Source organism: Antrostomus carolinensis, unplaced genomic scaffold (assembly GCF_000700745.2).
Source record: "Antrostomus carolinensis isolate BGI_N321 unplaced genomic scaffold, ASM70074v2 scaffold26853, whole genome shotgun sequence".
Classification (NCBI taxonomy): Eukaryota; Metazoa; Chordata; class Aves; order Caprimulgiformes; family Caprimulgidae; genus Antrostomus; species Antrostomus carolinensis.
Window position 1 is genome coordinate 10,987 of NW_010304885.1, and position 17,111 is coordinate 28,097.

Below are 17,111 nucleotides of genomic sequence, written 5' to 3' on the forward strand. Positions count from 1 at the left end.
ATGAAAAAGCATTTATCTATTTCCCAACACTCTACTGTAAGCAGTGGGTAATGTCTGGGAAATTTCATGGGTTAATAAAAACAACAAATATGAAGTTTTATAATGTCTCTCCCTTTCTTCTTCCCCTTGCACTCTATGTTGATTTGGTGTGTTTGCAGTTCTTTAGGTTGTGATTACTTAACTTGCAATGTGGTGTAACAGTTTAGCCTAGAAGATGGTTTAGCTTTCCAGACACGCTTAGCTCTTTTTCCTCTGTGAGCATCTCAGTTTGCACTCACTTGCATTTATATTTTTTTTTAAATACTTGACAGTCTAGAGAAGCAGTGTCATATAAAAGTTATCATTTTTGACCTTAGTAAGGTTATTAGTACTGTTTTGTCAACACTGAATTAATACAGCAATAAGAAATTAGTGAAGATGGAATAAAAATGTGAAAGAAATATGTTCAAATACCTGAACAATGCAATGGACGTGAAGGGAGATTGGGGGGAGAAAAGGAACTACTGCAAAGATCTACTATTCCAGTTTTTAAAATAATATATTATTTCTCTTGATGAGTTGAATGTGGTATAATCCTGGGGTTTTTTTTCCAACTTTAAAATGCAATGCAGAGTAAACTAGCATTGCTTGTGAGTCTAAAACTTTTTTAACAATGAACATGCTCAGCATTAAAAAGAATATTGACATTTAAAAAAAAAAATAGAATAAAAGCTGGCTTTCTGACAGTTTGCATTGTGAATGTTGCACCAGTTAATTATGCTACTTGTACTTGTTCTTTTTAGATAAAGATCCTTATAGTTTTGGAAGAACAACTATAGTAAACTTACAAACAGGGTAAGTAAATCTTGCAGAGTACTTGTCTGTTTCCTGCCATAGTCTCTAAACACATGAGTTGATACTTGCAGCATGGTTCAGGAGGTGGGAATTACTTATTCATGCTTCATCAACTGAAACTGGGATACGTTCTGCTTCAGGCTATGCAGTCACAGTGCTGATAAGAAATCTGGAGACTTGGCTTCTACTCTCTCAGCTCTTACTTCCTACACTAAATGTTTCTCTTGGCTAATGACTGTACATCTAGAGACAGTATTTTCAGACGTTTCCACATTGAAAGCAAATGTACTTCGGAAGGAAAATAAAGCTGTCAGCTTTACTAGAGTGTGTAACTCAGATGGTTTAAATTCTCTTACATCAGATTTATGTGTGTGTGTATCTCTCCCATCTGAGATCACAATTAAAATTACTTCTATGTGTTTTAAAAACAGTACGTAAAATAGTTGGTGCACAGTTTTTATTACATGATCAGTCCACATCTATCTGTGCTACTATGTCCAACAGAGTTTCTGCCAACGCACTTTAGTTTTTTCAACCATGTTATGAATCCTAGTAACTAGTGGGGATTTTTTGTTTGGTTGTTTTTTTATCTGTAAAATAGGTTCCTGTATTTTAGGTTAATTGTAATTATTCATGCTCTTCACAAAACTGAGGAACTGTTCACGAAAGAGAACTCTAAGCTTTGAGGAAGGAGCTATCGGAGAAGCAGAATTTACTCCCTGTAGTAGACTGTTTTCAATTTGAGTAGGGATTGTGTTCAAGGAGAGTTCAGTTATGCACTCAGCACAGTAACTAGTAAGGCCAATAAAAACATTTTTGGCAGAAGGCATGGTGTGTGCTTTTGGTTATCTGAATGAGACAATGCTGCCTAAAAATGTCTGTGTCATAGAATATCTGTTTTCTTTGTAAGTGTGTTACCCATAAAATGTTATGATAAGCAAGTAACCCTAATGACTGTCCAAGGCATCTGCACAGGCATGACTGATGACCAGTCACTGCCATTTTTTTTTTTCTTGTTTTGTGTTCAGTGAGAGGTTTTGATCTGCTTAGCATTTTGATGGATACTTGTATCAGTTGGACAATTAGTTCTTCCTGTTTCTCATATTTGTAACATTTTGTCTGACAGTAATAATCTTCTTTGGCTGCACACGGTTTTTGCTGTTGTTTACCTGATTCTGACTGTTGTCTTCATGAGACATCACATGAAGTATGTCACATATAAAGAAGAAAACATAGTAAGTTTCTCTGTTGGAGTGAAAAGAAAAAAAAACCCAAACCATACAGCATGTTTGCAAGTGGATAACGATAAAAAAGCAGATGGCTAAGTTGCCTCCTGCTTGTTAGAATGGGACATAAGTGTGAAGGAATTCACTGAAAGCAAAGCTCCACTGTGCGAATTGTGAAAATGGGTGGAGAGAAGGGGGTGGGGGAGGGATTTGTGAAATTTTGGTGTAACCTATTACCAATGTAGAAGGTGAACATGGTGCTGTCTTGAATAGATGTAGCTCCCATCAAAATCAAAATTTCCTACCTTTTCTCCCCTCTACAACACAGCTGCTTGTGCTGTGTCACTGCCTTCCTCATATTCTCGTTTTCTCTTTCATGATGTGATTTCTCAAAACTGAAGTTGCGTTTTCTCTTGTAGGTTAAGTGCACATTGTTTATAACTGGTCTTCCAAAAAATGCAAAAGAAGAGACAATACAAGGCCATTTCAGGTAAATTCCATGATTGAGAAGTATCATTAGGAACAAGAGATTGTCCTAGTAGTTTTACCTGCCCAAGCAGAAATGGTTTTTGAGTTTTGCACTGTTTAAAATTCATATTACAGTATCTGTCTTCTACAAGCTTATCTTATTCCTTAGACAGAATTGAGAAAATACTGTATTTCAATAAAGTTAGTTAGCTGAGCTTAGAATTAGCATCTAAGAAAGTGGCTGTGTATCCACACTTTCCATTCGTGCTCCCACATGGCCTTTACTTGGGAATAATGCTGCACAGTAATGCTGAAAGTAGCTTTCAGCAGCTGTCTCTCTGGAAGTCTCTGCTCTGATACTTCATTCAAAAATGAAATGAGTGATTGAGATGTCAGTTAGACACCAGTGAAGCTCTTTGAAACAGTTTCTTCATTGTACTTTGTGTTATTACTGTTCTCATGTACTGCTTCCTTTGCAGTGCTGCCTACCCAACCTGTGCTGTGCTGGAGGTCCAACAGTGTTACGACGTAGCCAAGCTTATTCGTCTCTTCAAAAAAAGGTAGTTGTTTTTGTAATCTACCCAAGTTTAGCATCATTTCAAAAATGCTTTGCCAGTCCTTAATCAACATGTACCAGTAATACGAAGCTTGCTCATACTAGAAATTAGTTCTGCTCTTAAAGTTCTGGTCTGGACTTCAGTTAGATTCAGCTATGCTTTAAGGTGAGCTGTGGGGCTGAGCCCATTTCTTGTAGGTGTGATATGTTGTGTGTTGCATAAGGTAAGCTTTGACTTACTGATTATTTATTTACTTATGTATGTGTTTATTTAATTTTTGTCAGGCAGTGCAAACCTACTATTGAATTAATAACTTTGGGACACTGCTTCTTTGGCCAGGGGTGCTAGTTACTTGAAAATAAATTATACTAAGTAGCCAAAATAAGGTATATGAATGTCTTTGATTTGTTATCGGTTCTTGACATAACTTTTTCCTCTTGGGGATTATATTCTTCTTAAGCTTGATGTTAATACTGTTTTCTTGCAAAATGTTATGGATATATTTTTCTATCCAGAAAACAGGCAGAAAAAAGCCTGACTTACTATGAACACTTGCATCAGAAGTATGGCAAGCGAGTCCAAATCAACCCTAAGCCATGTGGCCAATTCTGCTGTTGTGAAGTGAGAGGATGTGAAAAGGTAAGAGATTGTGTTCATTTTTAGTTATGGCCAGGTAGATTGTTAGAAGAGTAGAGAATAGTTTTTGTGTGACATCTTGTTGAGCTTCAGAAAGTTCTTTATTCATTTACTGCAGATAGCTCATCCTACATGTTCTTGCACAGTACGGAAAAGGAATTCCCCAAAACTTTTGACATGTAATCTTGGTGCAAAAATTGAAGTACAAGAAAAATTTCCCATTTGTTTGTCTTTGTATTGTGATGTAATTTGTGGGAGTAGTATGAGGAAGAGAGACTATGTTTGTGTAAGCTGTATTTTAATGAAGATATTAGCCATCTGGTACCTGGAGGTAACACTCATCAATTTCCCAACAGGAGGATGCTGTAGATTATTATGCAAAAGTCAGAGATGAACTGATGGAAGAATATTCAAAAGAAGAACAAGCTGTTCATAATAACCCACTGGGGATGGCTTTTGTAACATTTCAAGAGAAATCCATGGCAACCTAGTAAGTTTTGTCTGCTTCTTGTTTGTTCTCTTTTAATTATAATAGTACAACTGATTTCCTCTTTGTGTTGCTTCTTTGCTTATGTTGGTTATTCTCCCTTTCTTCTTATTCACCATCCTGTGGATCTGGTCTGCTTTGCTTTCTGGTAAGTTTTCCTGTAAGTGTGCATTTAGCCTCTATGCTTTGAGAGAAGAAAATATCTAAGGCACTAAATGGCTCTGGACCTTTATTGGGGTAAGGAGCCTTTCTCTTCTGTGTGGGATCCAGACCATCAGGGTAGGTTAATAGTAGGCCACACTAATTGGCTCTTGAATACAAGTTACCGATTTCTCCATTTTCTACTGTGCAAATGGTCCAATTATGAAACTATCACAGTGAGTGCAAATGACACTGCTAGTTAGTCATCTCAACAATGTGGAGTCAGTGACTGACCTGGCCAGAGGGGATAGATACACATTATGTATCTCTCTTACCTGTTATTATAGATATCTGTGTAGGCCTAATATCAGAAGTTGTTCAGCACTCTTTACTCAGTCATTTCTAGAGAAAACACATGTAGCCTCTCATTTTCTGTTGTCACTTTGTGAACACCTTTTACTAACACAAAGTGGGTAAAGGGAAGCAGAATATTATTTGTATCACAAAAATAACACATTGTGCTTTTTTTATTCTTCATAGCCTCTCTGACTCAAATTGTCTACATTCTTTTGACCTTCAAGTCATGTAAGAAAGCCAGTCTTTCAGGCTTTTTTTCAAGGAGGTCCAGGTTATAGAATTCCTTGCAAGAATTTGAGATGCTGGAGAAAGTTTCAGCTTGCTGCTCTTTATCCAAGTAGTGATTGTGTGGTGAAATCTGCCCCCTCCTAATTTTATAATTTTACACATCATATTTAGAGAATCTAGAGCATGAAATAACTTTTTAAGGTGTGAAACTGAATGAAGAAATAAGCACTGAAGTTCCTTCTCTACTGCTGATTTGCTGTATACAATTTTGATGGGATAGTCTCTCCTTGTGCATGTTTCCTGAGTTACTCTGCAGGCGTCTCTGAGTTGAATTGTCAAGAACTGAAAAGATTTTAGTTTGTTTAGCTTGAAATTGATGCAGTGGACTCTGTTCTCTGGAAAATTAGATTAGATTAGATGCGAAGCTGAGGCTACCATCAAATTAGAAAGTTATTTGTTGCCCTTAGTAGGCTCTGCTCCACAGAGCCCTGAAATAGGATGGGAGAAACAGGAAGCCATGACTGAGGTTCATGGAGTCAGGTAATTGTAGAAGCTTGATTAATGATGGTGCTCAGTAATATGCCTGGTAGTGCTAAAGCTTGCTCTATGTATTTTAAAAATAAACTGTCAAAGTATAATTAACTTTCTTAAATATTTGCTGCTGCAAGATGCTGGCAATTTGACATCACTACTTGAATTCTGGTAAGGTAAAGATCTGGGTTTTGGGGGTTATTTTTGTTTGTTTGGTGTTGGTGTGTGTGGTTCTCTGTTTTCTTTATGTTAAGAGCACAACTGAGGAACAAGCATGTTCAGGAATTTTAGATTCTCCTAGTTCTAATATAATACATACTGTTTCCATGCTAGTGTAATAGAGCTTGTCTGGAGTGCAACTTCTTTTACACAGTAGTGCACACACAGTTGTACTGTCTCTGAATATATGCCTAGCTCTTCTGTTGCTGTGTTTTGAGAAATCTTTTAAAGCATTTATTCTGGACATGTTTAAATTTTGTTTAAATACACTGATTGTCAGTCAACTTATAGTGTTGGAAAATAAAATCAAATATTGTGATTATTTTAGGAGTGGGTGAAAGAGGGTAATATTTTGAATTGTGAGAATACCCACATAATAAAAAATTTTCTGAGAATTGGTACTTGAGGCAGAATTGGCTAGTTTTGGTACTAGCAAAATGAAATGAGAGTCCAGACTAATCCTTGAGTCTACTTTCATTTGAAAACAGCTGTAATTATGTAAAGAGGTGTTTGGAGAACTGGTTGAATTTTTTCCAATGCTCTCAGGCTTTAATTTTTTTAAAATATATATTTTAATATTAGTCACTGCTGCTGTTCATGTTGGTAGAAGCACTGAACAGTTCAAACCGACTGCTTTTTGTTTCCAACTTTGTTGGATCTCAAAGACCTGTGGGAGTAACTGTTTATATGATGGTCATTACATGCATTATATAATGTTACATTGTTGTCTAAGTGCTGTCTTGATCTCTGGTTATTAAAAGCAAAACATTTCTATCGCTATTCCCAGTCTTTTTCATTACATATACAGTGTTTTCAGGTGTAAAAATTTTGAAAACTCCTCCCCTTCTTTTTCTTCCTTCCAGTATCCTTAAGGACTTCAATGCCTGCAAATGTCAGAGTATTAAATGTAAAGGAGAACCCCAGCCATCATCCTATAGCAGGGAGCTGTGCGTATCAAACTGGAAGGTTACATACGCTCCTTACCCTGAGAATATTTGCTGGTAAGAGTCCTATCTTACATCCATTTGTTTATGATAATGTAGGTTTAGAATGGGGACAGGAAAAGGGGCCCAAGTACATTTTTTTTTTTTTTTTTCCTCTAACCCTAAACTAAGACTTTATGTAACATTTGAATGTGCCTGATCTGCATCTTTATTTCCATTACTGGTGTTCTGCATTGACCTTGGAGAGGCCTCTCAGAGGCTGACTGGAGTTTTGCCACTCCAAAATTCTGGTACCTGTGGTTCCTGTCAACTTTATATATATATAAAAAATATCAGCTTATTAATGTCTGTGCCTCAGTGTTTCCGTTTTTTGAGGTTAATGCATATCTACTGTTGAGATCTGAGGAAAGCAACTTGGTGTTAGTGCTGAGTATTCTCCAAGTATGTATATTTTTTTGAGTTGCCACATGACAAGTATAACTTGTTCCACTCTGTGAACTATGATCTGTCTTCAGACACCTTTTTATTAACCCATGAAATTTCCCATACATTACCCACTGCTTACAGTAGAGTGTTGGGAAATAGATAAATGTTTTTTCATAGAATCATAGAATGGTTTGGGTAGGAAGGGACCTTAAAGATCATCTAGTTCCAACCCCCCTGCCATCAGCAGGGACACCTTCCACTAGACCAGGTTGCTCAAAGCCTCATCCAGCCTGGCCTTGAATACTTCCGGGGAGGGGGCATCCACAGCTGCTCTGGGCAACTGAATTAAACTGTTGAATTAAACTGTTCCTGTGCTGCCTTCTGTCATGCTTATAGGCTAAAAATGACTAAACCTTTTCCAATTGCTTTGGAAATAATTTAGAGTTGGGTCAGTGGAATCCTCTGTTCATATAACAGTAAATTTCTTGTGACATTTCCATTGCCCAAACCGAAGCTACAAGTGAGACACAACCATGCACCAGTTGCTGTATTTCACCTGCATGTAACTTTTTTTTTGAAAAAAGTACACTTTTTTTCTAGTGATTTTAATAGAAAATTACTCTTTAAGGTGCTATGCCTTCTATTTCTAATAATTCAGAGTTTTTCTCTAGAACTGTAATTCTGCTTTTGGGAATAAAGTACAGGATCTTTAACCATAAAGCAAACAACCATGATTCTTAGCTGTGTCTTTTGCAGCTGTGCTATTTTGAGACCGGAATTAAAAATCTCCTGCAAACTACTTTCCAAGTAGGGTCAGTTTAATCTGCCTTTTTCATGAAAGGGTTCTCGCAGGAGTGTGTGCTTCATTTCCTTTTCCTTTCTTCAAGCACTGTCTTATGGACACAGGAAATGATCGTTTAGACTCAGTGGGTTTAGAAAAGCATTTACAAAGCTTTTCTAAGCATCTCTGAGAGGGGAAGATGGTGGAGTGTTTTTGTTGGTTTGGTTTGTTTTTCTCTGTTCTTTGTCTTTTCTGCCCTTCCCCTTGAAGAAGAGGAGGCACAGGGGTTTGCCAAGTTACTTACCTAAGTTCACAAAAAGAGTTGTCAAAACTGGGGATGTTACTGAGCCTTTGTATCCCTGTTTTGTCTGTTCTAAATACTTGGCTTTGGCTGGGGTTCAGATCATTCCAGTCCTTTTGGGAACTGTTTCACATAACATTTAAGATTACCTGCTGAAGACCTATGGCTTCTGTTTTGATATGGCAGGAAAGGATGCAGGGTTTTTAAATTACTTTTTTCAAACCACACTTTCTTGGTAGATTCTGCCTCTGGTAGCTCTTCTCCTTGCAGAAATTCTCTATATATTCTTCTGTCTGTCTCTTGTTCTAAGTTTGTTTAGTACTTCCATATTATTAAACAGTGGAAGTGTTTCATCCCAAACCCTAAGTACATTAGACGTTGTGTTTGTTATGAAAGTCTAAATATATTCTTCTGCTAGTGCAATTTATGTTATCACTCGAGAAAGGTTGCACAGTTTTCTTTATTTCTAATAGCAACTAGAACTTGTGTAGTGCTTTGTTACGTTAGTTTGAGACTGAAAGCACAATTTAGAAAAAGCAGTGCCACCTGTTACTTGACAGATCGTATATATTCTTATTTTATATAGTATATATCTTTATTTTTAACAGCAAATACTAACTGATTGTTTTTTGGTTTTTTTGTGCCAGGAAAAATCTTTCAGTGCATGGACTGAAATGGTGGTTTAGATGGGCTTGCATTAATCTGCTTCTTTTTATTGTGCTGTTTTTTCTTACTACTCCTTCCATAATCATCTCAACCATGGACAAGTTCAATGTCACTAAACCTATTCACTACCTTAATGTGAGTATCACCGTATGTTTGGATATAGCTGTGTATCAGACTAAAGTTGATTAATTGAGAGGTGTATAGTAAGACAATGAAACAATGTCTATAAGCTAAATTCACTTGGAATTCTCAGGATTGTTTTACGTAACTGCTGATTTAAAAATATATGTCCAGAATCAGGTCTTTAGTCCTCTTTTGTTCTTTGGAAGCAGACTGAAGTAATTTCATCTGAAACTTTATATTAAGTATCTTATTTGTTTGTAGTAAAAATTTGCTTTCTAAATTTTGTAATCAAAAACCTTTGCCAAAAATGGAATTTCAAGTTTAACTTCAAGATTTTTATGATGGGAAGAGAGGATTTCAGATTTTAAACTCTGAAGTAAAATGCCATGGTTTTATTTTGCTTATTGAAGACAAAAACAGGATGACATATGTATCTGGTCCTGGTTTGACTGCAGCTAAAGTCTCTTGCAAACTGGTCATTTGAGATACTTCCCCAAGCTAATGTAACCTACAGAAAAACTGCTTGTGAGACTTCACTCTCCTGGAATTTAATTCCTAATCCTACTATTGTTTTTTGTTTTGCACACCAGTGCTGAGCACTCACTCGTTTTAAGGCTGCATCTGAATATAATTTCCACAGTCCAACCTGCTGTAATTTACAAAAAGCAAAACATTGCAGCCTCTGTTCTACCACAGCTGCATTAAAATGTTTTTAATACTTATTTTTACTTTTTTTTTTCCCCACTAGAATCCCATCATCAGTCAGTTTTTCCCAACGCTCTTGCTCTGGTCCTTCTCAGCTTTGCTGCCAACAATTGTCTATTATTCAACTTTGCTGGAGTCTCACTGGACAAAGTAAGCAAGATTTTCCTCTGTTTTGGCCCTATCAGCTGAATTACTACAATAAATGGAGAAAATGCTTATTTTTCATGGAGCTCTTAAAGCCACAGACCACTTGTAGCAGGGGATGTCATGTTCTCTCCTCTTTCTAATGTTATAACCAACACTTTGGAGTTTAAGTAATTTGTAATCAACACAGCAAGTGTAATCTAACCACATGATTTGCTTACACTTCCCCTCCTTCCACATCCCTTTGTGTTTAATCAGAAAAAAAATGTATAAGCAGGCTCAGGTGATGTAGCTTCAATGGGAGTGTGGAAGTGGCTCTGATCCCATAGCTGTCTCACTCTCTGGGAAGATAGGAGGTGTGAGTTTGGATCCCCTCCAGGCTGAGAACATCACAAAACCCCAGAATCCCATTTCAACAGAAAGTGCTCCAACTGCTGGCAAGCTACTTACAAAAAGGCCATCCGTGTTTTTGTTGTTTTGCATGAAAAAATGATCTGGATGTAACTCTTGGTGCACAACTCAGTTGCTGTTGGATATTGTTAGTGGTGATCTGAGAAGACCTATGGGACCAAGGCTCAGGAGATGTGTTGGTGCAAGATTATCAGAAATGACCAGTGCACTCCAGAGATGTCAAGCACAGTGATAAGCTGCTAATGTGGAGAACTCTGCACAGCTTGGTTTGGCATGCTAGATGTCATCCTACAGTCAGATAAAAGCATGATATTACATACTGAATCCCAGCTTCCCTTGAGTTTGCTCAACCTTTTTCCCTAATGCTTGCAGCCATTTTTTCTTTGTTTTTATGTTCTGAGGTCAAAACTTTTTAATTTTTTGTACCATTCCCTTGTCAGGTATCAAGTCCAGAATCTGCTGTTTATTCACAAAGTTGTATGCTTTTCAGCAACTTCTTTTGGGGGTGGGTAGTTGCACTAGGCACACAAACTTTGAGCCCTTCTCAATCAGCTGAAATAGTTCTCTAAAGTCACTACAGATCACAGATCTGATTTCAAACCTCAGTATAGTTACAATGATGTGTCCTACAGTGCCCAAGATCCTGTAATAAAACCTCAGTGGTTTTAGTGCCCTACCAGATAGCACCTGTAACAGTCTGAATTGGTTATAGCAATTGCTGTGTTTTTCTGGCAACAGTGTGTCACTAGATGGATGTTCCTGCAACTGTAGTAGGGGTGTAGGACTAGTAGTGTCATGTTGTTCCTGAAGACCTGAGACTTGGACAAGCTAGTTGACTGTCCTTGCCAAGTGTCTGGTTTCATGGCAGTGGTGCCCTTGTATGAACTGCCTAATCCCTCTTGGCATGACAATTGAAGAGCTGCTTGTTTACAAGCTCTTGGGAGATGTGAGTATCATTGAATGAGAGACCACCTGTGATTGTCACACATCCCCTTGTTTATGGTGCAAACCTGTAGCGATGCTAATCAAGAGTCTGGATTAATGTTCAGAAATGTTTTCTTTGCCCAAGAAGATACTGGGAGCCTGCTTGGTCCTAATTAGTGAATATCTCAAAGGTGTTTGTTTTGTGAGTATTTTGTAGCAGTGTGATGTGGTAGGGGAAGCTGGAAGTCTGATGGGTGCTGACGTTCTCTGGGCAAGATCTTTCATCTCTTGTGGTAGTCTTTTGTATGAGTTTCTTACTCGGTGACTTTTTATGTTGGTAGATCTACAGAGAACAGAATAATGATGCATAAAGTCTACATATTTTTGATCTTCATGGTATTGATTCTGCCCTCCCTTGGTCTGACCAGGTAAAGAGTCATAGTTAATGGAGTAATGTTTGAGTATTTTTATCATATGAGACAACTTACTTCTGTTTTCTAGTTGCTAGTTGAGATATAATTGATGTACCCCCACTCACGTCAGTGTGTGTGGTTGTATTCCCATTACATATTGGATTTCAATCATCTGAGGACTTTATAAGCCTTAAGGTTTCCAAAGTCTGGCTTTTCTTTTAGCAAAGGAATGCAAGACCTTGTAAGATTGATGACTAATTGAAAGTTGCCCATACTCACTATCATGGCTGAGAACCCGGTTTTCTGACTGTCATGTACTTTGATTATAGTTGTCCTTTTCTTTCTCTGCCTTCTTTCCACCTTTACAGTATTTTACTGTTTCCCTGGCTAACTGGGTAATGTATATTTGTCCTACCTATATACTGATTGCTGAAAATTAATCATTAAAACTTTAGTATGGAGTAGATATTTCTGGTTTGTTTGATTCTGTATTTTTTTCCCTACTTCTGACTATCGGTAACTGTGATAAAGCTAAAGTAGTGTTCAGATTATTTGATTAAATTCTCTTTATCCACTATCCTGATCTGAGCTGAAAAGAAGCAATTTTACACAGTACTAAGCTGTTGGAGACTGAATTACATTTACTGTCTTTCTTTCAGCCTTGATTTTTTTTTCCGTTGGCTGTTTGACAGAGAATCGTCCGATTCTGCAGTTAGGCTGGAGTAAGTACTAGTGACTCTTTGATGTTGTCTAACATTCAGTGTTAAAATTTGCTTGGGGATCACACCCTGTGGGGTGATGTTGAGCTTCTGAATAAGGGGAGGAGAATGCAAGTGATTTTGCTATGAAGAAATCCATATGTTTTTTCCTGTTAGCTAATGCATGCAAACATTCAACAAAGAGGCAGTTGTTTTCCCAAAAACTTACAAATTCTGTAGAAGATGAGAAAGGACAGGATGACATGATGCAGGTGAGAAGAAACCAGAAAGTGTACTGAGAATTGTTCCGTATCATGGAGAGGGGATCTTCCCAAGGGTTACAGTGAGACCAAATAGCTGCAGCAGTGCTCCTTCTGAAATCCATTGACTCTTAATTTTAAGAACCATCAGTGTTCTTTCACCAGCGTTGCAAATTTGCAGGTCTGCGTTATTATAAGCTCTCATGACTGTGGCTGGAGGGAAAGAATAGAATGCAATTATTAGGACATAATTACGTTTCCAAATGCTGTTTTAAAATCAGTAACAAGAAGACAATTAGGAGTTACTACGCTAGGAGAGACAATTATTCTATTGCAGTCTTATCTCATCTTGTCTCAGGTTGCCGTTGCAGACATCAAATGATGCTCGTCTGCTATCGGCCACCCATCAGACTGCTGTGTCTTTTTGTGAACAGTTTATTCCTCATGTGAACTGCAGCTCAGCCAGGCTCTTGCAGTATGTTACACTTACTGCATTTTTTGCTGTGTAGTACTCTTATTTCCAATGAGATTATCGGAGTCTTTTAGCCAGTTCTTACGATGTCCAGTGCTTATTCTTATGGTAAGAGACTTCCAAAGATGACAGGGAACCATTGTATATATGCTGTATTTGCTTGTCTGCTTTCCAGTCACTGTCTGATGTCTTTCCTTGCAGATGTGTCTTTCTGCCTGACCAGGGAGCCTTCTTTGTGAACTATGTGATTGCCTCTGCTTTCATTGGCAACGCAATGGAGCTGCTGCGCCTGCCTGGCCTCATCCTTTACACCATACGCATGATAATGGCCAAGTCCACAGCAGAAAGGAAAAATATCAAACAGGTATTAGAGCAAGAAGCAATTAAATGACTGGTCCTTATCAGAAACAGTGGGAGCCCCCATCCTTCATACTATTAACTGTCATCTCTTGTAATTTTTTTTTTTTGCCTTTGTTTCACTCATCTCTGACAGTGTCATATTCCATTCATTTGCAGCATAGATAATAGGCAGTCAGAGATGATAAAAAATCAAAATCCAGGCTCTGAACTTCAGGCATTGTTCTCTTCATAGCCCCAAGTCAGAGTTTCATGATTTGGATTTTATAAGATAATTCTGATTTTATCTTACAGTCTAAACTGCAGGTTTTTTAAATTTCAAAGATGTCCATAGTTAGTTTCTTCTGTCAGCATGCAGGTGTGTACAACTTACTTTAATCTGAACCTATACTTAGCAAAATATATACTTATTATCTATATTCCATTTTAAGTGCTGGACTTTCACGTCTAGATGATGTGCCATCTTACAGCTTGAAATTCCAGGGGTTACAGTAGGAACTTAAGCCTGTATACTGCTGCCCTGTTCTCCTTTTTCTTATTTCTTTTTTTTTTTTTTTTTCCTTTCAAGTGGGTGGCTTCCATTTGTAAAAGATTCTTTTAAACATTGACTTCTGTTAACCATTTATTTATATTGATTTTCAAATCCCAAGAAGAAAAAAATAGAATACTGACCACACCAAAGCTTTTGATATCTTGAGTTTTCCCTGCTGGAAAAGCCAACACAAGGAACAATACAGACTCAATGGAATCTGCAGTGAGATGAAGGGTTTGAGTTTGGCACAATTCTCTTCTGCCCTGTGGTTTTAAGTAGTTGTTTCTTGTAGATGGAAAAAGATTCCTTGAGGAATTACTTTAAGGCTATGAAAGAAGCAGCATATTTTCTGTAAGTACAGATCTTAAAACACATAGTACTTCATCTCTCTGACGATGTCATTTATGTCTCTTAGGGTAATAACTGGTCTCTCATAGGGTGAGAACAGGAGAAGGTGAATTGTTGCTTTAGTGAATCTGTTCTTAACTCCTGACATGTTGGTAGATGGCATGGGGGTTTTGAGTGTTTTGTTTTTGTTCCTAGCAACAGGCATTTGAATATGAATTTGGAGCAATGTATGCCTGGATGTTGTGTGTGTTCACTGTCATCATGGCCTATAGCATTACGTGTCCCATCATTGTCCCGTTTGGTAAGTTTTCTCATGAGCTGTGGGCGCTGTGTCCTTTGCTTGGACATAGTCTTGGTGAACACCATAGCTGCCCTTTGCTGGAAAAGGAAATGCTGTATGCTCTGGTAGATTTGGTGGCTTAGAAAACCAGTTAACAAGGAGTTCAGGGCATGTGGGTGGAGCACAGCTGACCTGTGGTGTAGATGGAACTGCAGATCTACAGGACCCCGAGAAGCTCTGCAGCTCTCTGACTCTCCTTTTTCTAGAATGTTTCTCTTACTCAGTTGGTTTATCTCTCCCACGAGCAAAACTTAACATTTCTGTCTTAAGTTGCCTATATATCTGGCTTTGACTACTTTCTTCTTCCTGTACTAGCCATTAAATATTGTATGGGTGTGCAAGAAATTTAGCTATCTGTCTAGAACTCATGGACAGTTGTCCATCTTTAGTGACTGTGACATGATCTGCATCTTATTTTATTGCATCTTTTGTTCACAGACATTCTGGACTGTCATAAGAATTATGTATAAAGAATCATTTCAGCAGCTACAGATATTTCCACTCTGGAAACCTGTTTATCAGGCACAAGTAGTACTAAATCATTTTATATAGTTGGTATTTTCCTTTTCTAATCTGAAACTTTAGAGAGCTAGATACAACATAATTAGCTAAATTATATATTTTTCAGAACTGGTTTTAATCAACAACCTTATTATTGGAAGAATGTGGCCAATTTTTGGTGACAACGTACTTGATATTTATTTACATTTTGTTTTGTGCACAGTTGTAAATATTGTAATTTGCTGCTGCATACCAGAGCTGTTGCAATTCATAGCTGTCACAGCAGTAACTGGCTTTTTTTTTTGGGATAAGAAATAGCTGACTTGAAATCCAGTCATGAATCTATTGAAGGCTGAGAGGGAGACGTTAAGCCACTGTTAGACCTTTCTTCCTTACCAGTACGGTGGCGGAGGTGTCACCAAATCTTCCCCACTGGCTTGGCCTCATGTGCCAGCACTGGGCAGGAGCTCTGGGTTCCCTCTGGGTTCCCTCTGGGTGTGTGAGTGGTGCCACAGAGAAGTGTGTGGAGAGGGGGAGGGATGGGGAGACCCCAGGGGTCCTGGGCTGGGGGTGCAACAACCTTAGGAGCAGGCTGCTGTCTTGCAGCTCTACCCCGTTCATAGCTGGGCTGTATCCACCGTTGGTGCCTAGATTTTCAGTCACTTGGTTAGCATTGATCTCCTCACAGAATTGCTGCTTTTCATCAAGTCTCCAACAACTTGGCTCTCCCTCGTTTCCTTCCAGGTTTAATATACATACTCCTGAAGCACATGGTTGACCGTTATAACCTGTACTATGCATATCTCCCTGCCAAGCTGGAGAAGAAGATGCACTTTGCAGCTGTGAATCAGGCCCTCGCAGCTCCAATTCTGTGCCTTTTCTGGCTCTATTTCTTCTCATTTTTGCGGCTAGGTAAGTATTATCTTTTCCCACCTAGGAGCTGCTCCTACCTCTCTTACCAGCTTTCCTAAATTACATGTGATGTTTCATAGGCTTTGTGGGCTTTTGATTCCATAAATGGGAAGTCGTGGTGGTTACCTGTGGCACTGAATTATGACATCTGCAGCTTACACAAGTTAGCGTAAGGTACTCTGATGGAGATGGCTGATGATAAAACTGTTAGCACGGAGATTCATATTTCTTCGCTTTACAGGAGATCATCTGTTCCCTAAATCTGTAGAGTTTGAATTGCCCAGTTTGTCTATCACTCCACAGCCTGTAAAAATCATTAAATAAATTTAAAAAAAAATCTGTTCAGAATTAACTCTTTCTAGTAAGATGGTCTCTGGCTTCACTACCTGCATTTGTGTAGTCTGTGCATAAGTTTAATTTGCCTGTGTGAATTGGCTACTGCCTCTGTTGTACAGCTGTCACTTAGAAAAAACTTAAAATGTTGGCTAACGCTACTGAGACCTGTGTTCTGTATCATCTGTCAGGCTTTACATGGGCAACTGCAGGGACACGGTGACTCTCCTCTCCATACTGAAATGTAAAAACTCATGTTTTGTGTGTAATTTATTTTAAACATAGAGAAGTTCTATGTTTTGCAAATACTTGGCATTGATAGTATTGGCTGTGGTGTACTAACAGCTTTGACATCAGAAACGGTAGGCAATAGCTTACGGCTTTTTATCTGTGATATAGGAGGAAGCATTCTGTGTGGAACAGGGATGCCAGTGATGCAGGAAGGAGTTGACCTTCCCTTTTTGGGAAGGAGCCCCTGGTATTGAACTGTTATTTTGCCCTCTTCTCTGCTTTCAAAGCACTGATGACAAATGACCATGCTTGCATTGTGTTTTCCTAGCACACCAGTATTAAAAAAGGTATTGTTGGCAGACTGTCATCTAACTTTAGAGATAGCTCCCTGTGGATGGAAGAGGCACTTGGAACTATTGCTTCTGCCTGTCCTTGGATTTGAGCAGATGTCCCTGCATTACTTGTGTGTTTGAAAGCTTGTTTTTTTCCATTGTTTTGAGAGCTGTCTTTGCAACCAGGAAGACCAACAGATCTGTGTTCTCTGAAATAACAACAGAATTTCTAGAGCATGCTTTAGTTTGATGGCTGGACCACTCGGTGGATAA

At 38.3% G+C, this 17,111-nt stretch overlaps 1 protein-coding gene across 1 annotated transcript in view; it reads left to right on the plus strand.

Annotated features, from left to right (window-relative positions):
• Window positions 1-16,637, plus strand: part of TMEM63A (transmembrane protein 63A) — a gene marked incomplete at its 3' end in the record, with an annotated part of 26,160 nt that extends 9,523 nt beyond the window's left edge. Inside the window, exons 6-20 of the mRNA XM_010164630.1 lie at window positions 783-834; window positions 1,961-2,069; window positions 2,480-2,550; window positions 3,008-3,088; window positions 3,601-3,724; window positions 4,078-4,211; window positions 6,548-6,685; window positions 8,784-8,937; window positions 9,674-9,780; window positions 11,451-11,537; window positions 12,182-12,244; window positions 13,154-13,316; window positions 14,385-14,490; window positions 15,775-15,942; window positions 16,561-16,637. Coding sequence (XP_010162932.1) covers window positions 783-834; window positions 1,961-2,069; window positions 2,480-2,550; window positions 3,008-3,088; window positions 3,601-3,724; window positions 4,078-4,211; window positions 6,548-6,685; window positions 8,784-8,937; window positions 9,674-9,780; window positions 11,451-11,537; window positions 12,182-12,244; window positions 13,154-13,316; window positions 14,385-14,490; window positions 15,775-15,942; window positions 16,561-16,637 — 1,634 coding nt within the window. The remainder of the gene's footprint in view (window positions 1-782; window positions 835-1,960; window positions 2,070-2,479; window positions 2,551-3,007; window positions 3,089-3,600; window positions 3,725-4,077; window positions 4,212-6,547; window positions 6,686-8,783; window positions 8,938-9,673; window positions 9,781-11,450; window positions 11,538-12,181; window positions 12,245-13,153; window positions 13,317-14,384; window positions 14,491-15,774; window positions 15,943-16,560) is intronic.
• Between the last annotated feature and the right edge of the window lie 474 nt (window positions 16,638-17,111).